Here is a 25,527-nt window from a genome sequence, read left to right on the forward strand (position 1 = left end):
CATTCCTACTAGGGGTATGGTGTCACGGTTGTATCCCCCTGGGTTGATGTCAGGAGGCAATAACTCATACTCTCTGTTAACAGATCTCGCCTTAAATGTAGCTTCATTTATGAGTGTATATGGGGAACAAGAGTCAGCGTATACTTCATAAGGTACATTGTCAAGCAATATCTCGCATTCCGGGTAACTACAATCAGAGCTCTCAAGAAGTTCATTCACCTGGAATACAATGTCACCTCTAGGTACCTCATCATCAAGAATAACATGGGTTACATCTTTCTTCATATCATGACAAACTTTAGTAAAATGCCCCGTTTGTTACACCTCCTACATAAAACGTTCCTTGCTGGGCACTTAATATTATTTGCTAGGTGGTTAGGGTTACCACAACGGAAGCACTTTAACTTTTGAGTTTCAGCCCTTTGAACGGAAGTTCCCATTGGTACACTTTTGCTTTTATCATTCTTTGTTGATACTTTTAATACCTCTTCATCACAACCTTGTTTTACCTCAACAGAGTCCTTCATCTCACTCATACAGAAAGCTGTGTGCTCAATGCTCTTAGCTATATCCACAGCCTGTTTTAAATCCGGAGCATCTGCTAGCAACTTTTCTTCTATTTTTTTATCATATGTACATCTAACCAATTGGTCTCTGATCAGAGAGTCAGTAAGAGTCCCAAAATCACAAGTGGAAGATAGCCCTCTAAGCACTGCAATATAATTCACAACTCTTTCATTCTTCCCTTGAGACTAGAGAAGAATTTGTGTCGTTCCAAAACCACGTTGATTTTCTTACCAAACTAAGCATCTAACTTTATCAAGGCAACTTGATAAACATCAGGTGGAGCATCACCATCAACACTCCCACTCCCACTATCACTTACAATGTCAGGTAAATTGTCATATATTTCTCTTGCATGCTTCCCTAAATTATGCAACAGAATGTGTAGCTTCCGCACAGATGAGAACCTGTTACCACCAATAGCTATTAAGTAGGACTCAAATATCCTCACCCAATTCTTCCAAGGAGTGAGGGGTTCCCCATCCTCAATAAGGAATGGAGGTGGTTGGGACATTGACATTGCAGTTGCCATGGATTAAGCAAAAGCTCAAGGTAGGAGCTATAGGATATTATGTTAAGAATTAACTCAGGTACAGCTATGGTTTATCTAAGCCTTAATCGATTTCAACATATGCATAGGTATAATGTTGACCAAATGTATATATCCTTCACATATACTCCTATATTCTTCTCTTTTCATATATATATAAGTGCACTTGTACACAACAACTAACTCGCCATTACTAGTTAAACACGTCTCCTCAATCCTTTCCTGGTAGGTCCTTGCTGGCAGGCTTTACTTTTCTTTCATAAATGCTGAGCCTGTCAGCGCAATCAGTACACTTCAGGTCACTGTCACAGTACACCGTTTTCTATATAGACTTCAAAATGCTGTGCCTATCAGCGTGGTAATGTACAATTGTATGTCACCGACAGGCTCTCTGGATCTCAACAGCTGTGCCTATCAGCGTGACGTTGTTCAATATCTGTCACCAACAGGCTCTTTAGGCTCCACACAGCTGTGCCTATCAGCGTGACACTGTACAATTGTGCGACACCAATAGACTTCCTCCACAGTATGTGCACATATGACCCTTATTCACCAGAATGCGTTTATACGTTTACACGAGAATCCCTTCTATCAGCGCCGTAGGTTTCCCAGGGTAATTGCCCTCTGGTGGCTGCAATGCACTAGCGCATGATCCTGCGCCTCAGCTTAAGCAGCTGACAGGAAAACAAACGAGCATAAGGTTCCACCTCGCCTGACAGTCGGCAGCTGACTGATCCTTGCCTGAATTGCCACACCTACACTTATTTCAATATGCTAAGCCTCCTGGCCCAATCAATTAAACTGTAGGGCTTATCTCGCGGCTTTCACTCAAAAGCTGTAGGGCTATTTCAGGGTTTTCACAATTCACACTTGACGCCGCTAAAGCAGTAATCGGAACGCAAATGGTGGAACAGCTCCTCGGAACTACAATTGCGCCGACTTCAATGACTGTCAACCTCGCACCTCATAAATACTTCGATTTATTTTTAATTCGTCTCTCAGGCTGTCAACACAGCATCAGTCACTACGGTGTGTAACCCGCATTAACAATCAAATTTTAATCTGCGCTGATCAATTTTAGCAAGGCTTATTTCCTGAGACGTCAAATGAATTCATAGCGCTGGTGCGAGTTAAAATCACGCGCTTTCTATGTTCGAATCAACTCACGGCACTCTTCTCATAAAGATGTCTCGGCTCATCGGCAGCGCTGAAGAAACGGAGGAAGACCAGAAGCTGCCCCCCGCGCAGCCCCGTCGCCAATTTGTTGGAATAAAGCTGCTACACAGGAACTTGAAGAAGAGTAGCTTTATTGTACGTCTGGTCTCACCGCTGCCAGCCTCACACAACGTTCTAACATGAGCGCCCCACCAGCATTCCATGGGTTAGGATAACTTCACGTGAGGGGAGGGGTGAGTGGGACATACCATTAATCGCATTACGATATATTGAAAAGCAATTTACAACAGTAAGTCTTATGGAAATACTGACCTAACTATTAATAACCAGTGCGACCACTGCTAACCCGTGTAGTTATAGTTAGGATCGTGGGGACAACCCTCAGGACATAGTTTTTTGACAGATCCAGCCAAGCCAGAGAAATCAGTAAGTCCACTCCCAGCAAGTTAGAGGCGGAAAACTGCTCCCACCCACAGGGAACAGACTTTTCATTTGTTTTTGTGCCCGCTGTTATATATATATATATAAATAAATATATATATATATATATATATATAGATAGAGGGGCAGAGTGTAACATGCTATTTAAATTATTATCATTGCGTGTGGGTAGGGCCAACACTCAGAAGAGATTTAACTTTGAATGAGTCATGCTGTTCCTCTCCTCTCTCAATGGTAATTAACTCCATATTACTCTATGTATATATGGTTTATGCCACATTATTTTTTCATGCGTATTTGTTTGTACACAAACTATTTAACCAAAACCAGGCTGCATTGAGTTAAATTTGTATTATGTGCACATCTCCATGTAAACTATATATATGTTTGTGTTTGTGTATTTTGTGTATATTCATGACCTTATATTAGCCGCAACTGAGAAAAAGTAAATGTTCCCTATGCACTATTACCTGGTCTACTGAACCATGCAATCAGTTTCAATTAATCCAAGAACATTGAAGCACATACCTGCTTTATTCCAAATACCTGTCCAAGTTAGATTTCCATGTTGGACTTTGCAAATACACATCTTTAATTTGGTAATGTTAATGCTGCTCACAAGAGAATTTAAACCATCATTCTGTTTTGTCAGATTCTTGTAGATGTCAACAATGGAATCATCATCAAAACGCCATGTGATATTTGGTATGGGGTGAACACCAAATGCAGAGCATGTTAACATTTTACGCTGTCCATCATAATTCAAAGCAAATTGTTTAAAAGCTGTAAAATAAAATGCATACATGTAAAGGACGTTGCAAAAAACGTTTACATTCATCTCTAAAGGTTTCATTCTATCTACATTGATGAGGATACCAGTCATGAACAGAACAAGGAATGCTTAGCATTTTATAACAGTTTGGGGTAGCATACATAATATCAGTGTTAATATATTTTATATTGCAGTTCAATTTTAGTAGTGTGAAATAAATAAGTGACATTCTTTGAGACTTTTGGGTGAGTGAGAACAGCTCCCACCCGTCCCAAGTAAAAAGTCACAAATAAAAGAGTAAACAGAAAGGGATACAGGATTTTTGTTATGATACATGTAGGGAGACAATTAGTGTGTCCACTAAATGGTTTTAGAATTTGTCAGGGTATCAGGGGAAAGTAGGTCCCTTTGAGCAAGTTGCTATATCAGTTTCTGTCTTTGGAACTTCATGGAGAATAGTTGCAGGTACATATTACTTTGTACAGCTACTTAGGGATATATTTAAAGTTTAGCTGATGGGATATCTCATGAAACTTCTGTCCAAGTGCATTACAGATTATGGTACTTGTAAGATGGTGGAATACGGCATGAGTGATATCTGCCAAGTATCCGCCAAACATTAAATAAGACCCTAAACCGCAAGAAATTGAGTAACATTTGCAATTTAGTAGTGTCATGACTACACAGTTATTTTGTAATTAGTCAGGCCTGGGTGACCTATCCTCTGATCTATAACTGGCAGGAACACTCTAAGGCTAGAATCAATTTTGAACAAGCCTAGACTCCATTTTCTGCCTTATCATCAGCATGTATACCTTTGATGTAGATGCCGTCTTTCTAAGAACCTGCCCAGGTGTCAAGTTTTCCAGACAATGACATCAATAAGTCACCTAATGCAACATCAATCTGGGACAAGTGCCTTGTTATATATAGTTCAAAGTAAGTTCATAACAACAGCAACACAAAAAGATGATGGATTTAATCCGGAGCATCATCAATCATTCACCCCAAGCTAATAACAACAACATGAAGTGTAGTCTGAATGTATGTAGTTTTAACAAATTTGTTTTTGCTAATGCGTCTAAGACTAGTTTATTGATGTACACCGGTTATGTCAGAAATTCCTCAAAAATCCTCATTTGAGATAAGGCCGGTGATCAACAGTTTACAAGACTCATCAAGTGGCTATTGCTTTAGAGAGATCCTTTGCCCAGGTTATTGCAAACGTCTCTGGGCTCTATTTAGATCTCAGCAGATGGAGTACTCTTTCACAAACATGACAGATATCCCATCTACCATATTACAATCTCCATAGCATTTAATGGTATCGCAATATTGTGGACAGGATCTCCATCACGTCCGCCAAGATCTAATGTAGACTCTCTAAAATAAATCAACAGATTGCTAAACGGCTGAGAGCTGATTTGAGACAAGCATGAGAGGAGAGGAGTTGAGCTCAGCCGGTATTTGTTTTCCTTTCAAGGGAACACTCTCTCCAGGCTGTGGATAACTGCAGCTTCTTGTTATAAACAGGTATGCATGACTCTGAATCCTTAGAAACTCTAGCTGCAAGTTAAGCTACTCCATGCTCTCATAGAATAGAGCATAGAAGTAGTCTTTAGGGTGTTAGGTTTTCAAATGACATTCCGGCTATGTTAGAAATGTTCATAATATTCTGCTTAAGCTGTTTTAAAAAATATTCTGTGTAGGTATTTTACATTGCAAAGCAACGGGATGAACCTGCTGAAGTAAAAAACGCTTTTATATAAAGTGTTTTTTTACTGCAGTACTTGTTTGTGATATTATAAAGAACTAAATTGGGTTTGAACTACCACTGCGTCCCTGACCCTTTTTTTTAGGAACTGTTAGTAACCCACAATGCACGGACACCACCTCAACTATTTAGTTAGTGGGGTTGTGTGGAACTAGAACTAACTGAACTTTCATATTCAAGCTTTGGTGTGATGAACTAAGTTCAGGCATCAGTGGGTGGGAAAGAAAACATACACAGTTCAGCCAGAGTCTTGGTTTAGGCAATATGATGCACAGAGTCAGCATTCAGATTTTCGGGACCAATACGTAAATTTTAAATATGTAAATACAAGAAAAACCTCATTACAGATACACAGACACTTTCGTAGTAAATATGGTTACCTCCTATAGGCAATAAAGGAGCCCCTATTGCTGTACATGTTTCAAGCTTGACTTTTAAAAAGTTATTTCCCATCTGTAGGTTTTCTCTGTCTTTTGAATCCTATGTCTATTTGAGCTGTTTGGTTAAAATGGCGGCTCCTGTTGCGATACAAGTAAATAACAGCAAGACAGTCACACAACATCGTAAGAACAGAGGTGTGCAAAATGTGTGGGGGAGGGCTGTTACATTTTTAATAGCTTCACAGACAGCATATGCTTTTGAAACATTTTACTCATGGGTAGAGCTAGAGGCTACAGATGCTGCCTCGGGGCATTTTCAGGCTTACCAACTGGCAGCAGCGCCTGCACACTATAGGGCATACAAGTATCTGGAAATCTCTTTGACTTACCAAGGTGACCACAATTGATTTGCTGGTGAGTTACCAAAGGCACACAAGCATGTTAGATTGGTTCCCCTTAGTACTAAAAGGGCTACATGACCAGTACTAGCTGGATATTCAGCCTTCCCACATCCTGGAACCCTACCCATCATTGATGATGTAGTGCTTCTGAATCAAAATGTCTCCTTATAGAGGAAACTGATTCAGTATATGCAAGAAGTGTGAACACAAGAGCAGATCTAACATGACCAGCACTACAGGGGAAGGTTGCCGTAGAGCCATCAGTCCACAGGTGATACATGCTATCATGGGAAAGATATCCACGAAGCATGACAAAATTGCCTTCTGGATTGCTCTCAAGACCAATCAGTCAGAATCAGTTTACCATTGCTTGACACCCAAAGGCAAGCATAGAATATTAATTAAACACCTGGGAAGTGGGAATATATATATATATTCACAGAATAAACCATAGGTTTTACAGATGCTATAGTTAGGAATTAGCACGTAAAAAAAAGTTAGAAATTCACAGAAAAAAAATAGGTTTCAGGGACGTTATAGTTAGTTGGACATTTCACTCATACAAAACTATAGAAATTCCGCTGTTCTAGTTAGTTGAGCTAACTATAACTCGCCCCCCGTAATGCACTGCTGATGACGTCACATATTACATCATTCACGACATGGTCAGTGACATCACTGAGGACATCCCTGAGGACATCTCAAATGACATCACTGATGACGTCACTGACGACATCATCCAGTGAATGTGTATTTCTATAAAATGTAAATATGTTCTATATATATATATATATATTGCGCTCAAACAACCTTGCAAATCCAAGGAAGAAAAGACAGCACTCGGGGGGGGTACCAAATTCACACAGTAGTTTTATTCACCACAAGCGTGCCACAGACGCGTTTCGGCTCTTAGCCTTCGTCAGTGTGTGATTTACACATTGAAAACCGGTACGTGTTATATATTTTACAATGTGAACAGGTTACACCTCTCAGTCGACATCGACAGAGGACCAAAGCACTCCCAGCTAGCGCGAGCGCCATCTTGGAACGGTAAAAAGTATACACACATTCCTATTCACAAAGAATGCACTGCATATTATCATACCTACAGATAGGTAAATATGCACAAATGGGAGGTCTTATTCATAATACTGGAAATTATTGTACATTCCTAATATAGCCGTGGATCGGCAATGGTCCTCTAAAAACAAAGAGAGATTACTCTATGTGTAGCCTGTAATGTAAATTCATGTGTTACATTAAATAAACCATAATGTAATATACAAAATGCAAGGGGTGAGGGGTGCCAGGAAAAACCGTGAGGAAATGCCAGTGGTGTATTAAAATCAAGTTACTGTCAACTAAGCAAGTAACATAGGAGACAAAGAGCCCTTCGAATCCTACCAAAGTGCCACTTATCATGGGCAGTGTGTCTAGATAAGATGAAAAATTAAGGAAAAAAGAATCAAAAGGACTTCTCCCTTCTGTAAATTGCATATGAGTTCCAGAGGCAGTTTGTCAATTCATCTTAATAACCTCCCCCACATGTTAATACAGATTATACAATATATACACACGCCCACACGCACTAGTAATATACACATACAGTGACCCATATTTTTGCAGAAATAGAATACGATCAGTTATAGAAACAGCCATGATGTTATTTGCCTAAATGGACGATCATTTCTTCCCCACTATTCATCCCCTTCGGCCATTTGGTGGATAGATCTATGATGTAGCGTGACTCAAGTCTGCGTAGTCGTCGCAGGCGGTCACCTCCTCTAGCGTTGTTTTTTATGGTGTCAAGACCAAAATACTGCAGCTGATTGCGGTCCCTGTTATGTTTTTCGGCAAAATGCCGGGCAACTGGGTATGCCTGATCTGCTTTGTCAATGGCTCTTAGGTGTTCTAAGATCCGCAATTTCAGCATATTGATGGTGCTCCCTATGTAGCGAAGGCCACAGGGACACACCAAACAATAGACGGCTAGGGGAGTACTGCAAGTTATGAACTTTTTTATATGCAGTTTTTTACCGGTTTCATGATTGTCCACTGAAAGTACTCTTCTACTTCCAGCGCACGCTTTGCATTTCCCGCATGGGAAGAAACCACTCATAGATTTTAAGGTGTTACTTTTGGCCAAAGGTCTCTCCAGGTGGCTGGTCACCAGATGATCTCTTAAAGATCTGGTTTTGTTAAAGTTTATCAGTGGGTGATCAGGTAGGTCGTCCTTGATGATACTGTCTGTTTTAAGAATATGCCAATTTTTTCGCAGCATTGATCTGAGGTCATTAGCTCCCGCAGAGAAGGGGGTTATTAATCTAAACCTTCCTGTGCCATTGTCAGCCTTCTTGGTGGCAGGTTTTGTGATGAGTAAGGAGTCTCTAGGGATAGCTCTTACTTTATTCAAGGTTCTTTTCAAAAGAGACTCACCATAACCCCTAGCCTTAAAACGAGTTACACACTCGTTGGCTGCTACATCAAAGTCCTCTAATCTGGAACAATTCCTACGGAGCCTGAGAAGCTCTCCGTACGGAATGCTCCTGACTAGTTGGGGAGGGTGACTACTACTGGCAAAAAGGGTAGAATTGCCAGCGGTTGTTTTCCTGTGTAGAGCTGTATGTATCTGCTGGTCTTGTATACACACTTTCAGGTCTAGATATTCAGCTGATGTCGCGCTTACAGTCCCTGAAAAGTGTAAGTTATGGGCATTCTTATTCAGTTCATCAATGAAGGCATGTGCTGTTACTAACGGGCCCCGCCAAACAATAAACAGGTCGTCGATATACCTGAACCAACCCTCCGTCCTCCCTTCCACTCCATCCACCGTACAGCTCCTGGGTACCTGCTCCTCCCACCAGCCAACGAAAAGGTTCGCGTAGCTGGGAGCGAAGCAAGTACCCATCGCCGTCCCAGACACTTGTCTGAACAATTGATCCTCGAATAAGAATATATTATTGTTCAAACAAAATTCGATGAACTCGAGAATCATGACACTGTGAGTTGCAAATCTCATTTGTCTCAAGTTCAGAAAATGCTGGATGGCTTGTAAGCCCTGTTGATGATCGATAACAGTGTACAAGCTGGTGATATCAAGTACAATATATATATATATATATTCAGAAAGTTCGAAATCAACTCAGCATCCGCTCACGCTGACAACGAAAGTTGAGAAAAGCCACAAACTTCGTGCTCTCGTTTCCAGTGTTATTTATTTGTGAATAACAGCCCACCAGTCGCCATGACGCGTTTCGCCTCAGCCGAGGCTTGATCACATGTCATGTAGAAAAGAAAGGAAGTGACATAAGTAGTGTAGATGGTCACATGATCAATGGTACATCCTTTGTGAATTAAAGTGGTATTCACCAATTTCAAGGAGAACGGAATAGAAGGCATAGTGTCATCTTATTACAATGTTCGTAACTTGAGCTGGGTGCTCGAATCATATTATACCAAATCATTATGTACATATATTCACTATCGTTATTAACAACTAGTTTCTAGAGCTATAGGCAGGCATATATACAAAATTATATAAGAATAATTCTAAAAAAATGTAGTTTTTTAAGAACACATTCAAAATTCATATATTTACACCAAATCCACAGAGTATTATTCACCATTAGTTTTCTTATTAAAAACCTCATAAAGCAGGCCTATTTCATCCCAATATTTGACTTTATGTATATTACAGTTTTAAATAACATTACGAATTTGCCATGCATAGCTTTTTAAGATAGTGAATTGTATTTGAGTCTAAATCATGATTCAGTGCAAAATCATACCACAGTGGGTAATGGCAATGTATAACCTCCATCCAAAGATCTGGTTCCTATACATTTTATTACTTTCTACTTTTTACTTCCTTGGGGGTCGTCAATTTGAACATTACTTAAAGTGACAGTGCATTAAAATTTAGTCTATTGCTAATAAAGTTTCAAAATTGATCAAGCTACCAAATATGTACATGTGAAAAGGTATCACATCGCTCATCGAATGCACTGGTGCCAACAAGAATATCATATATCTCAACATCAAATCATAAGCATGTGTAGAGATCTTCACTACAATTAAGTCCCCCAGGCTGCTTGCTATTGAGTTCGAGGATGTACCGTGTTTCTAAGAGACGTAATTTTCCATCTCTGTCTCCTCCCCTCCTCAATGGTAGAACTGAGTCCACCAGGTAGTATTTTAGCAGGTCTGGGTTGCTCTGGTGACATTTTTCAAAGTGTCTCGCTACTGGATAGGACTGATCTTTCCCTGAGATTGCCCGCAGATGCTGTAAGATGCGCTTGTGGGCAGGAAGACGAGTACTCCCAACATACTGTAAGCCACACGGGCATAGTAGTATGTACACCACAAATTCAGTTTTGCATCCCAGCTTCTGTTTGATAGCAATCGGAGTATCATAAAAGGGACTTACAAAATGGGTTTTGTTGATGGCGTGCTTACAGGCCTTACATACCTGACATTTTTTAAAACCTGTAATCCGTTCCCACCATTTCTTAGGAATGTCCAAGGTGTTAATAACGATTGCACTGCCTAATGAAGGAGACTTCCTGAAGGTGATCTCAGGTCTATTTTTCACTAGATCCCCAATAACAGGATCCCCTTCAACCAGATTCCAGTTTTTTGAAAAGATCCTGCGAATCTCAGCGTGCTGTTGGCTATAGGTGACAATTGCCCTGCATTGCACTTTATCATTGGTTGCAACTGAGGTATCAACTGTACTACCAATGTCTTGACAATTGCCCAATAATTGTTCTCGAGTCAATTTAGTTGTTTTGATTATAGCCTCATCTATCATCTTGTGGCTGTAACCCCTCTCCAAAAACCGCAATTTGCACATATTCTGGGCTAATATGCATTCATTATCTGTACTGCATATACGCTTTATGCGCAGCATTTCCCCATAGGGGATGCTGCGAATCAGATGGCGCGGATGATTGCTGGAGGCATGTAACAAAGTGTTGCCAGCGGTAACCTTTCTGTGTAGTTTAGTCTCCATATATATATATACCAAAGTGTATTGACCAATGAATGGGTGTATAAGAGTCAGGATGGATGATTAAGTAGGTGTGTGACTGACTGTATAAGTGAATTATTAATTGTGTCTTGCTTAATGCATGTGTTAGCGATTGATACAGACATTCACACATTTTAGGTTGTCAGAAGGTGTGTAAGTGGTTGCATGGTTTGGTTTCGCAGCTAAATGAAGATCTATATGGGCTATTGATTGCTTGTCTGAGTATCTGTATGGGTGCCTGAGTGTCTGTGTGGGTGGGTGAGTGGTGTGGCTCTGTGCATAGATGTGTGAGTGTATAATTCACTGGGTATATGTGTTCAAGACTGTATCTGTGAAGGGCTGTATGGCTGGGTGAGTGTGTGTATGAGTGTCTTAGTGAGTGAATGGATACCTCAGTGGTACATGTGTGAGTAATTGCATATGTGAAAGGCAGTATATATGAGTGTTAGACTGTATAAATGACTATATGTGAGAGTGAGTGATTGGGAGAGTGCCTGTGTGTGCTTGTATTAGTTATTGTATTAGAGTGTTAGTATGTGTTAGTATATGTTTAAATAAATGAGGTGGTATGTGTATAACTGTACAGGTGAGTAAATAAAAGTGTGCTTAATTATTTCAATTCCTGACTAGGGGGCCTATTATGATTGCGGTTTTCCCGCATCCTCCGGGCCGGCGGAAGCCACCACCTGCCCGGAGGATGCGGGAAAACCGCCACGGAGCCTCGAAAGACCCACCGCCATATTAGGATGGCTGGTGGGTCTGGCATTCCGTCCGCAGCTTTTCCGCCGCGGTCGCCTTCCGACCGCGGCGGAAAAGCTTTAACATGGCTGGCCGTGTCTATCAGACACCGCCAGCCATATTAGGATGGTGTAAAAGGCATGCTTTTACGCGGCAGCTTTTCCGCCGTGGAAAAGCATATGGACCTTCACTTCGTGGGCCCTTTGCGGTCCCCCTGGGTGAAGGTGGGGTGGGGGGTGCACATGGGGCGTACCTATGGTACCCCCCTGCATTTGCGTGCACAAAGCAGCAGGCACTGCGCGGTGCCTGCCGCTTTGTGCATGCAAATGTGATGCATGCATTTTTAACCTTGCGGCGGGTGCAGATTGAAGCTGCACCCGCCGCAATGTTAAAGATAGAGGATGTGACCGCCACCCTGGCGGTCACATCCTAATCTGCTCGGAGGGAACGCCGCAGCCCTTGCGGACGTTCCCTCCTGCTCAGGGGTCACGGACGGACTCAAGTCCGTCCGCGATCATAATCGGTCCCTAGGTGTGTAAATAACTCTATGAATGAGAGGCAGTGTCTGTATAGATATGTGACTGGATAGGATAATGCTGTATTGATGGCTGACTGTATGTGTGAATGACTGTATGGGTGAATGAATTGATGTGTCTGTAGACCTAGGAATTAGTCAGTGGATATGTACTAACTGGTATTGGTGAGTTCATGGTTTCTAAAAATATAGTCTGTATTTTAGAGTGGGTGTATCAAGTGTTATATTAAAGTCTGATGAGGTGCATCAGATTGTCACATGGATGATGTCATCAGTAATATCATCAGTGATGTCATTTGAGATGTCATCAGTGATGTCACTGACCATGCTGTGAATGATGTAATATGTGATGTCATCAGCAGTGCAGGACGGGGTGGGCGAGTTATAGTTAGCTCAACTAACTATAACAGCGGAATTTCTATCGTTTTGTATGAGTGAAATGTCCAACTAACTATAACGTCCCTGAAACCTATGTTTTTTTCTGTGAATTTCTAACTTTTTAAAATGCTAATTCCTAAATATCACGTCTGTAAAACCTATGTTTTTGTCAGTTATTTTCAAATGTTTTTTAAATGCTAATTTCTTACTATCATTCCTGAAACCTATGGTTTTTTCAGTGAATTTCAAAGTTTTTTTGAATGCTAATTTCTAATTATAATGTTCATTAAACCTATATTTTTTTCTGTCTTTTTTAATTATCATCCCATTCTCAATCTGGTGAAAACTGCAAATCTCACCACTCTTCTATCGATACTTTCCACCAACAAAATCGCCACAAACGAGCGCCACAACTGAAGCTAATGATATGCAAAGTAGGCATTCCCGTGCAAAAAAAACAAGAATACACCACTTCCCCATATTTTAAACAACCAGCCACATCTGCAATGCGATCCAAAAAGCAGGCAATAAGGCTAACAAATTAACATCAACCTTTAACTGGTGTAAGGAGGTCGACTATGTACTGCGTGAATTAGACCCAACTCACAGCCACATCTAAAGACCAGCACGTGATAGAGATAATGATCATGCAGCTCCGACACTCAACAAGACCACAACACCCAGCGCCACCAGCACCACCAGAACCTCCCCCCTGGACCACCCCCCGCTACTACCACCAAGGCAGCACAAAACAGGACAACGGACCTTCCCAAAATACCATGGCCCCTCAGCCGCACAATAGCTGAATGTTGGGAGATGTGGCAACCAACTATGTATGGAGAAAGCAAGTCACCCATCAATAATAGTGCCCACAATGCCAAGTGTAACTCTGATGTGCTGCACAGACCTCACTATGCAAACCACAAACCTCTCCATGTAGAGATATACTATTGATACTTGTAGTGTGGTGCACAGTGGATGCAACCATGTTACCTCAGGCAGGTGGGAAGATCTCGGGCATGTAGCTGTGGTGTCCCCCTCTGGAAGCAGAAGCAGAGTGGTCTGATCCAAGGTACGTCACTCCAACGTAGGAGTATGAATAAATAGGCCAGGCCATAGGCATGGTTCACTGCTAGGAAGACCAACGAGTCTGCCAGAGCGGCGGCTCTTACCCTGGCACAAGGCTGGCGCCATGACCGCGGGCCTCCTCCACACAAGCCCCCTGCGAAAACCCAGTGGCACAGCACCGCAAACTTATGTCTGTACCGACTACTGCCTTCAATCTACACTGCGGACAGCAGGGTTCATAATTTGAATTCAGCCTGGATTTATTAATTGCACAGAGAATTGTACTCTATGTCCTCGGATTTTGTCAAGAAGTGACAAAAAGCATTCCTCGATGTCTATGCTAACTACTGCCTTCGATCTACACTGCGGACAGCAGGGCTCACAATTCAGATGCAGTGGCGATTGCAGATGACGAAATCCAGTTCACCAGAGACATTGCTCCCAGTGCGGCCCGCTGGGACCACGCATCCTTGCAGAATGTGAACACGCTGTGTGCTTCAGGTGCTACTAACTTACTGCACCACAAGTCATCTCCAAGTGGCCTTACCAAGGCAAGACATTGAACCCAGTGAGGCCCGCCGGGACCACGTATCATCACAGGGTGCAAACACGCTGAGTGCTCCAGGTGCCACTAACTGTGCAACTCAACTCAACGCAACGTGGCTGTGCGCCCATCCTGACCGCTGCCTGCCCCTACACTGGGGTTACATGGTTTACAATTCAAGATTAGTAGGGACGCAAATTATGTAAGAGACTATAATGGGTTAATGCTCCCAATCTGTGCAGCTCAAGTCAACGTCACCTGCCTGTGTGCCTTTGGTGACTGCTGCCTTCGGTCTACACTGTAGAATACCGGCGAAACGTGGTGCCAATTAACCCTGTTCAAAGCAATCCGATCCCACATGTGTAACTGGTTCCTGAGTCCTCAATGGCAGCAACCCCAACTTCTTTGCAGGAACCATAGCACCAGACTCCCAGCAATCAGTGAGGGATATTTGCATATCCCTCACTTGAAGGCCAGCGACACGTGGTGCCACTGAACCTGCACTACGAAGGCCGGTGGGGCCACCAACATATGCATGTGACTGTGGGCCCTTGCTCACCGCTACCTCTGGCCTACACTGTGGAACACCGGTGACACATGGAGACACTAACCGTCTTCAACACAAGCCAATCTCACATGTGTAACTGTGTCCTGAGACCTGAATAGCAGTGACCCCAACTCCGCGAGACAACTACAGCTGTAGACTCCCTTCAATCAGTGAGGCATATTGCCATATGGAAGGCTGGCGACACGTGCTGCCACTAACTCTGCTCAACACAAGCCGATCCCACATGTGTAACTGAGTCCTGAGTCCTATATGGCAGTGACCCCAAGTCTGTGGCAGCAACCACAGCACCAGACTTCCTCTTATCAGTGAGGCATATTTCCATATGCAACGGCGGCGAAACGTGGTGCTACTAACTTTGTTCAACACAAGCCGATCCCACATGTTTAACTGTGACCTGAGTCCTGAATCGCACTGACCGCAAGTCCGTGGCAGCGACCACAGCACCACACTCCATTCGATCAGTGAGGCAGATTTAGATATGCAAGGCCAGTGACACGTAGTCCCACTAACCCTCTTTAACACAAGCCGATCCCACATGTGTAACTGTGTCCTGAGCCCTCAATTGCAGTGACCCCAACTTCATGGCAGCGACCACAGCACCTCACTCCCTTTGATTAGTGAGGAGTATTTACAGATTGAAGTCTGCCGACAAGCGGTGCCACTGAACCTGCACTACGCAGGCCGGTGGAGCCACCAACGTATGCACATGGCTGTGGGCCCTTCCTCATCACTACCTCTGGCCTACACTACGGTCAACAGAGCTCACAATTCAGATAGAGTCCTGATTCCACATGAAGCAGTCCAGTAGGCAACACACATTACTCCCAGTGAGGCCGTCCACACCAAGCACCATCACATGCTCATACAGTCTCAATGCTTCTGATGCCACTAACCCTATTTAACACAAACCAATCCCACATGTGTAACTGTGTCCTGTGTCCTGAACGGCAGTGACCCCAACTTCGTGGCAGCAACCACAGCACCAGACTCCCTTTAGTCTTATTTGTTGTTCTTTTCTTTAAATACATTTTTTATATGTAAATCTATACATGACTAAGATTCTTCTTTGTCCAACCGCACAAGGACACTTCCAGGCCCAAGAAGGTTGTTGGGGGTATGTTGGTAATCTGGGGTGAGGGAGTGTCAAAGGGGTATCACTCACAGAAATAACTCCATTATCTTTTCACAAATGCCTCGGATAGATGCCAGCTGACGGACTGAATCACAAAATGGTTTTTCAATACTTATATAAGTATTGAAAAATATATAGTGTTAGTTATCAACAGTTTGGACCCAGGCTTGCAGAGGGACAGCTGCGGCCCGTCCTCTCGATTCCCAGATGCCGTACTACGAGCCGTCCACATCATTGTGTCTATCCCTGCCCTGTTCCGTCGTACGCCACGCCACTCCGATTACGTTCCGACATTGGCCCCACATAGCTACCTCTCGCAGGGGTACTCACTGTTGGTGTGCAGGTCAGTGGTCTAGTTCTCAACATCTCACAGCCCCTCCCTGAGGGCAGGTATGCACACACACCACACCCATCCGGCACATGGCCATGTGACCACGCAAATATAATAGATTGACAACGTCACATCCTTTATTGCCGGAGCTGACTACCTGGCGAATGCTCCACGGGTCTCAACCATAAAGAGTCAATGATAAATTGTGCAGACGGTTAGCCGCACCCTCAGCTGTATGGCCATCAGCGGCCTACCATACCCTTGGCGCGGACTTCATATGCATCGGGTTAGTGCCACCCCAAACTCATGTGGCCATCAGGAGCCTACCACCACGTGGCACAAATTTGAGTTCCACAGGCTTAGCGGCACCAAATCCTGAGGTGGTCTCCGCCATTGACGACTCAGGACTCAGCGACATGTCTGAGATCTGCCGGGCTGTGGAGAAGCTGAAGTGGTCTCCACCATTCAGGACTCAGCGGCATCTGTCACATCCACGGAACAGCTAATTTGGTCTCTGCCATTCAGGACTCAGGACTCAGTGACATCTATAAGATCTGCACAGAATCTCATGTGGTCTCCGCCATTCTGGACTCAGGACTCAGCAACACATCTCAGATCGGCGGAATATCTGATGTGGTCTCCACCATTCATGACTCAGGACTCAGTAACACATCTGAGATTCGGTGGGGTTTTGACGTGCACGTGCAGTCCGCCCACTGCTGCACACTCCGCCGGCACCCGTTAATTATTTGCTTATAGATGCGCAGAGGCAACAGTCTCTCTCTCTTTCTCTCTCTCTCTCTCTCTCTCTCTCTCTCTCTCTCTCTATCTATCTCTCTCTCTGTCTCTCTTTCACTTCCCTCTCTTCTCTCTCTCTCTCACTCTCTTCATTCCTTTCCTTCTATCTCTCTCTCCCCTCTCCCTTTCTCACTCCCTTTCTTTCCTTCCCTCTCTTTTTCTCTCTGGCTTGTTTTTCCTTCTCTGTTTCTCTCTTTTAGTCCTTTGATATGCACATTAAACACGTCCTTTTTTTGTGTTTTATTTTTCAGGCTCTGTCGTCGACATCCATGGTCCCCACAGGAGTCTTCCACCTTGTTTTTTTCTATTATGTTTGTTAAATTTTGTTTATTGGTTTATTTTTTATATATATAATAATAAAAAAATAAAATTTTAAAATAGTTTATGGTTTATAAAAAAATAAAGTTTTACAAAAAAAATTATTAACCTTTTCGGTTGTTTTCTTAACTACTGTGTGACTAATTCTTGTTCTTATTACTGTTATTTGCTGGTATCCACCACGGTGTGAAATTTGGGACCACTTATTGCAGGAATACTGGTGATCTCTGCAGTTTGCACCAACTTCTGAATACTGTGTTAGATTTAGCTCAACTTTAGTTGCATTAAAGTGCTGATAATGAAATGCAGAGTAGCCTTGCCCTTGCAAAAAGACACGAGGTGCACCTTTGCGATTTATTCTAAATAATAAAATCCAGTATTGAATTGCACTGAGGCAGTACCTGCACTTACAGTGTACACACACAATCAATGAAGAAATCTCATTGTATTTATATTGATTAGGAATTGTGCATCAGGTGCTGGATCTTGCCCAGTTCATATATTGCTCTGCACATGAAAAAATTACATCACAACTGCAATGCGAACTTAATTTCGGCGATAACCTACGTTATCACCAGGAATTTTACACCTGCTTTCTTCGGTGTTAAGCAGGACGACTACCTGCAGCATGAATGGAAACACAGCCAAGAGCCACACCAGAACAACCACAGGTGCCGTAGAGTCAATCAGCACGATACAGGGATACCCATGAGGGCCACAAGACTTATCTTAACAACCCCAGGACCACCAACGCCCCCCAAACCCACATCTGAGCAAGTGTGTCTGTGTGGTCGTTGTGTTAACATGATAGACACGGGCCGTGCAACATCACAGTGTGCTATCTTCAGCAGAAGTTACCATGTCACCTCAGCGTTGGCAGTGATCCTGGACATGTAGCTACGCATGCATCCTCCTGCAAGTACAACACACGTGAGCTGGTCTGGCGTACACAGGTCAGCGCAGGGGTGTGCCTATCCGGCAAGGGAAATGGGGTGTCTCAGACATATCTGTATGCAGGAAGTGCGGTAAGTGTGTCTCTGTGTTCTGATGTGGTCTGCCACAAGGGTAGCAGCAGACGATGTTGTAAAGTGGCATACACCACCACCAAACGGCACTCTCATGGTGTAGTTCGAATGCCCCAGGACATGCCAGGATAGGCATTACAATGCTGTGCCGTACGAGTGCATGGGATACAACAGTGTACTGTACAAAAGTGTGGGTGTTCGTGGGAGGGAGGAGCAGCTGTTTCGCAAGTAACACAAAGGGAACCCGCCCATGTGCCACGTGCTGGGCATCTCATTCTTGATGACCATTGTCGCAGACATCCCACAACACCCACGACCGGCCTTTGTACATGTCCTGTATGAATGCAGCATGGTTTTCACTTCTATGCTCGTACAGTGGTGTGATGTTGTTGGATTATGTGACTTATGCGCCTTGTTGGTATGTTTAATTTTGGCCATTGCTTGTCTATACTTGTACTGTACTTGATTGTACATGTGTGCCATTGTGCCCATCTCCCCCGTCCCCCCACTCCCTGCTTTTTCCTCTTCCTGCTGCTGTTGTTTCTATAACTTTGCTCCTCCACACATAAATACATGTAAACAACAAATTAGAATACTTCCTTGATTCTTTTACGTTTCAGAACTTCTCTCTATTAGTTTCTTTTTATTTTCCATATAAACAGTTTTTTTCATATTCAGCGACACATCGAAGTCAGCAGTGCAACGTATTCTATCAGCAACCTTTCTAGAACTTTCTACAACATGTGCAGGTTAAAAGGTCATCAATTATTTTAAACCTAACGATATTTTTTGCAACATCTTCTCAAACATTTAACGGCACGTGCAGGTTAAAAGTTCACAATTGTTTTAAGTTCAAACAGTGCCTTCCAAATGCAAGTAGCAGGTGTGGTTGAGTTGAGCAAATTTTATCCTATAATATGTACTCCACGTTCAAAATTCTTTTTCTTAACCAATCACAAAGATGCTTTTCCACTAAACGAATGTGCACCCTACTTTTAAAAAACAATGCTTTTCATCTCCCAATCAGGTATCATTTTGTATCTGAAAAAAACTAGTTTCCACATATCTCTTATTCTATGAAGGAACTGCATGAGCTACAGACATCTTTCCATACCTTCCAGCCATACCTTCAAAATGCTAGTGTGGATCGTAGGACAAAGCTATGCTTTCTGGTGCAAGAGGTATGCAGAACAGAGACATATTGACTTAGACCTAGGTTTACAAAATGTGAACATTAAATGGTTCCCACAGAGAGGATTGAAGTGGCACCAATTGTTGCCTTTGCTTAAAACCTGTTTGCATCTCCAACACCCTGACCACATGATTGTGCACTGTGGTGGAAACGACCTAGGCACATTGACTGGATTTCCAATATATGCCCAAGACAGAAGTGGAAATGGTCAAGACAATGTTGTCCTCAGATTGAAAAATCTAGGAAGAAAGTCAACAAAGCTGTGTCTGCATACCTCAGAGACCACACAATGGGGTCCATCTACAACAACAACATACCTTTTGATATGGCTGATATCTACAAAAGTGATGGAGTACACTTCACAGATCAGGGAAATAGAGTTTTCCTGAATAACTTGAAGCTGTGCACCCGCACTTATATGTAGCTCTAACTAGTGAACACAAGGGCTCTTTTTAGATCCAACTTATAACTTACAACTTAGGCCCGCTATTTTAGGGCCAGGTAACAGCAACTCCCGGACCCTCGCCAAAGTGTGTTCTCCACACTGCTGTGCAACAGCAGCCACACCATCTCACTTTGCAACACAGAGCTCTCGCTTTGATCACCGACTCTACTCACCCATAGGGGTGAGTAGTTTGCGCTTTACAAATACCGTATTGATTTACCTTCGCACTCCCTATACAACACCACCTAAGCCCCATATACAAGTTGGGCAGGTGTGGCACAGCACCCAGAGCACCTGACTTCACAGCACAGCACACACAGTTGAGGCTCACGGTTTCATCCCCGAGTCCAGCAGAAGCTCAATTTAACCGCATGACACTCTAGGCAATAGCTCACTTAATTTCTGTACCAGCACTTTCAGACCGATAGGGGTCAGTAGTTCAGGGACTTTACCCTGAGTCCGTCAGCAGCTCAGCTTACGCCCCCAGAGCCATCAGACCCGTAGGAGTGAGTAGTTTCCACTTCACAAATACCGAATTGATTTGATAGGCAGATCTTCGATCCTGCTGACACGGGGAAGCTTCGATAAGGCTATTTTCGGCATTTTACTTTAGGCTCAGTGGGTGGAGGGAAGTTCTATTTTATGTTGTCATTGCTTTTAAAACTGCGTGAATAACCCTGAACACCTACCTGAATTACTCGACACTCTTGCACCCCGGTCCACCGCAGCCCTGTGGCTGATTGATGTGGCGGGCATAGGCAAGAGATAAGACCGGAATACATTCACTTCCGGGAGCGTGCCATTTTGGTCGGCGCTCTAGTTGCTGCACGCCACAGTTCTTTATTTAAAGCTTAGAGACGGCACTGGCAGACTGTTTACTGCAGATCTTCAATCCTGCTGACACGGGGAAGCTTCGATAAGGCTATTTTCGGCATTTTACTTTAGGCTCAGTGGTTGGAGGGAAGTTCTATTTTATGTTGTCATTGCTTTTAAAACTGCGTGAATAACCCTGAACACCTACCTGAATTACTCGACACTCTTGCGCCCAGTCCACCGCAGCCCTGTGGCTGATTGATGTGGAGGGCATAGGCAAGAGATAATACCGGAATACACTCACTTCCGGGAGCGGGCCATTTTGGTCGGCGCTCTAGTTGCTGCACGCCCCCTGTCAACTATTTAAATCCAGCATGGCGCGGGAGCGCAGCGGGCGCACCGAAGGTGCGCCAAAGACAAGCCCGTCTGCGCCCATTCGTGCCAGTATGTTGCCTCTCGCCAGATATGCTGGCCAAAAGCTGCCAGGTAGTGGTCTCTACTCTAGAGAGGATTTAGTTAACCTGCGTCCTCCACCTCACCAGTGTAACATGCCTCCATTTCATCCCTTGAGTGGCCCGTTAAGCTGTCCGTGTGGCACATTTGCACTCCCCAAACCTATACCTATATTGGTCCCGCCTGACATACTCCAGTTAAATGTAAGGTCACTAGCTAAACACCATGCAGAAATACATGACCTTATTGTTGATCAAATCCCTGATATTTTCTTTTTGACGGAGACATGGCTGAGTGATGATATGACGGCCGTATCGAATCTGGCGCTACCCCCTGAATACTCGATTTCTTTGGTGAATAGAGCAACCAGGGGAAATGGTATCGCTGTGATCACCAGGTCTAGCTACTCCTGTCTCTTTGAGAAAGTCAATATGGAGGGAGGGTTATGTGCTCACTTTAGTATCTGTGTGAGCACTCATTTTACCCTTTCCGGGCTATTAATATATAGACCTCCCGGACCTGCCTCCAGTTTTAACAACATCCTCTTAGAGACAGTGGGAGCATTTGCCGTGGAATCAGCTAAATTTAGCATTTTTGGCGATCTTAATCTCCATTTTGATTTGGAGCAGCACCGGACTATTCGCACGATGCTTGCCGATCTAGCCGCTTTTCAGCTCCATCAAATAGTTAAAAGCCCTACACACAAAGGAGGACATCTGTTAGACCCTATTTTTACAAACATTGAGATGGCCACTGTGATTACCCCTACACCTATGGCCTGGTCCGATCATCTTCTTGTTGAAATGACCATTCTCACATCTACATCTGCACATAGCAATACTCAAATTCCGGTATTTAAAAGACCATGGCGCAAGTTTCGACTGGAAGATTTCCACGCACTCTTAGGAGCAGACCCTTTAGACTCATTTAGTAATGTCGAGACAGGATATGATTCCTTCTGTGCCTGGATTACCCGGGCACTTGACACTCTTATACCGGCTACCTGGACTAAGGGGCGCACACAGGACTCTAATCCCTGGTATAATGACATCTTGTCTTCCCTGAAGAAGACTTGTAAAAGCCATGTGCGTGAGTGGAGGTAGGTTTATGCTCCAGAGAAAAAAGCCTACTATCTAGCCGAACTTAAAGCATATCATAGAGCGGTCTGCAGGACCCGAGCGGAATACTATGCATCTGAGATTAAATTGAGCTCCAACCCCGCTAAAGTCATCTTTAAAATTCTTAAAGATCTTAGTGTCAAAAAATCTCCAGCGCCCATTCCCATGTCAGAATCCCATTGTGAAGAACTGGCCTCCTTCTTCGTGAAGAAAATACGGGCTATTTATCAATCTTTCTCTCCCATGAGTATGCCCGGCCCAGCTCCTTTGATTAGACCAGCCTTAGCCTCTAATCTGATGGCTAGTCCTGAAATTTCTTGGGAAGAATTTAGTAAATTAACTGTGAAAATTAAGTCTGGCTCCCCGGCTGATCCGCTCAAACCTGCCCAGTTCAGAGAATCCTTGCTGCCCTGTATGGCCCGCTACACCAGCTGATTAATGCCTCTTTTTCGTCGGCCATTGTTCCGGTGAAATGGAAACAAGCGTGGGTCCATCCCATCCTTAAAAAACCTAATTTAGACCCCTTGAAGCCTGAAAATGTCAGGCCAATCTCTATTCTTTCCTGGATAGCGAAGGTAGGTGAATCACATGTTAACTCTATTCTTACCAACATTTTGAGCTCCAATAACATTCTGGATGAAACACAACATGGGTTCCGCGCCGGTCATAGTACAGAGACTGCTCTACTGGCCATGACGGAACATCTGAGATCTATTCTTGATCATGGTCAAAGGGCGGCACTGATCCTGTTGGATCTCAGTGCCGCCTTTGACACCGTCTCCCACAGGATTCTGCTCCACCGGCTTGAGGAGGCAGGGATCACTGATATGGCCCTTGCCTGGTTTAGATCTTTTCTAACCGAGAGGGTGTTCCCCAAGGCTCGGCATTGAGCCCTACACTATTTAATCTCTATGTCCAGCCGCTAGCTGCTGTCGCTAAACAATGGGACCTCACCATCATCTCATATGCTGACGACACGCAGCTAGTGGTCGCCCCAACGGAAGGATCGGCCCCTAATGTCTCCAGGTTTAAAAACGGCCTGACCGCCGTGGCAGACTGGATGACATCTAACTCTCTGCAGTTAAATGCAAATAAGACAGAGGTGCTACTAGTCGGAAAAAACGCAGAACAATGGGGCGATCACTGGTGGCCCAATGCTCTGGGTAAAGCCCCAGAACCCAAAACTGAAGTCAAAAATGTGGGGGTTTGGCTGGACTCCTCCCTTAGTTTCTGCTCGCAGACAAAAAATGTCTCCGCTGCATGCTTTGTCATTTTGCGCGGTCTAAGACCTATTTTAAAATTATTTGACCCAGCCACAAGGCAGCGGATAGTCCAGTCTACGGTTCTCTCTCGATTGGACTATGCCTGTTCCCTGCTGTTAGGTGCAAATTGAGCAGAAATCACCCGAATGCAGCGCATCCAAAATGCGGCTGCTAGAGCCTTAGTAGGCCTTCCTAGATTTTGCTCCATCTCTGAGACCATCAGGAGGCTTCTTTGGCTCCCTGTGGCTCAGCAAATTCAGTTTAAGACTTTATGCCTCTCTTTCAAAATCTAAAGCTTGCTACGCCTAAAATGCTCTGTAACCTTTTGACCCCGTATGTCCCAACTCGCGCACTACGCTCTGCAGGTCACATCTGGTCAGAGTACCCCGGATCAAGCGCTGCCGAGCAGGAGGAAGCTCCTTCCGCTACTTGGCAGCAAAATTGTGGAACACATTACCACCCCCACATACGAGAACAGGAAACCCTGTTGGACTTCAGGAAGGCAATCAAAACCTATCTCTTCCCCCTAAACTAACCTCCTCTGGAAATATACCCTGTTGAACTCCATCTGAGTCAGTTATTGTCTGCTAAACAGCGCCGGGACGCCCCTTTGCTGGGACAACTGAGCGCTATACAAGCTATTTTAACATAACATAACATAACATAAATTTACCTTCGCACTCCCTGTATAACACCCCCTAAGCACCATACATAAGCTACAATGTTCGAAACAAAAGTTCATCCGAGTAGGTGTAACTACATGCTCACACTACTTAGACAGATGTGGCACAGCGGCCAAAGCGCATGACTTCACAGCATATGACACACAGTTTGGGCTCACGCTTTCATCCCCGGGTCCACTAGCAGCTCAGCTTAGCACCATGAGACTCTAGACAATACCTCACATATTTTCCGTACCCAAGGACTTTCAGACGAGTATGGGTCAGTAGTTCATCTTAGTAGGTATAAACACATGCTGACACTACTTCCACAGGTGTAGTGCAGTGGCCACAGCACATGACTTCACAGCATAAGACACACAATGTGGGCTCACGCTATAATCTCCGACTCCTGCACTAGCTCACCCTAGCAGCATCAGACTCTAGGCAATACCTCACTTAATTTCCGTAGCCCAGTACTTTCAGACCGGTAGGTATGAGTAGTTAGCTTTGCATCCCCTGTATAGCACACCCTAAACACCCACAGAGGTTACAGTGCTCCTACCCTCCTCTTTCCTACTTTTTGCGCCCTTTTTTCCCCTTACTCGCTTCAACGGAATCACAAAATGGCAGCCAACACTTCCTAGTTGCACGAGACTCTAGAAAATACCTCACATATTTTCCTTACCCCAAGACTTTCAGACCAGTACGGGTCAGTAGTTCATCCTAGTAGGTATAAACACATGCTGACACTACTTCCACAGCTGTAGTGCAGCGGTCAGGGCACATGACAGCTGATAGTCCAGTCTACGGTTCTCTCTCGATTGGACTATGCCTGTTCCCTGCTGTTAGGTGCAAATCGAGCAGAAATCACCCGAATGCAGCGCATCCAAAATGCGGCTGCTAGAGCCTTAGTAGGCCTTCCTCGATTTTGCTCCATCTCTGATACCATCAGGAGGCTTCATTGGCTCCCTGTGGCTCAGCAAATTCAGTTTAAGACTTTATGCCTCTCTTTCAAAATCTAAAGCTTGCTATGCCTAACATGCTCTGTAACCTTTTGACC

The 25,527-nt window shown here is 44.0% G+C and overlaps 1 protein-coding gene across 3 annotated transcripts in view; it reads right to left on the reverse strand.

The window, feature by feature from the left end:
* HHLA2 (HHLA2 member of B7 family) overlaps positions 1–25,527 on the reverse strand; it is a 348,356-nt gene that overhangs the window by 180,971 nt on the left and 141,858 nt on the right. For all 3 annotated transcript variants that reach the window (XM_078665810.1, XM_078665808.1, XM_078665809.1), the window contains one exon: positions 3,260–3,514. In XM_078665810.1, coding sequence (XP_078521936.1) covers positions 3,260–3,514 — 255 coding nt within the window. The remainder of the gene's footprint in view (positions 1–3,259; positions 3,515–25,527) is intronic.

Source organism: Lissotriton helveticus, chromosome 11, assembly GCF_964261635.1.
Source record: "Lissotriton helveticus chromosome 11, aLisHel1.1, whole genome shotgun sequence".
NCBI classification, from domain to species: domain Eukaryota; kingdom Metazoa; phylum Chordata; class Amphibia; order Caudata; family Salamandridae; genus Lissotriton; species Lissotriton helveticus.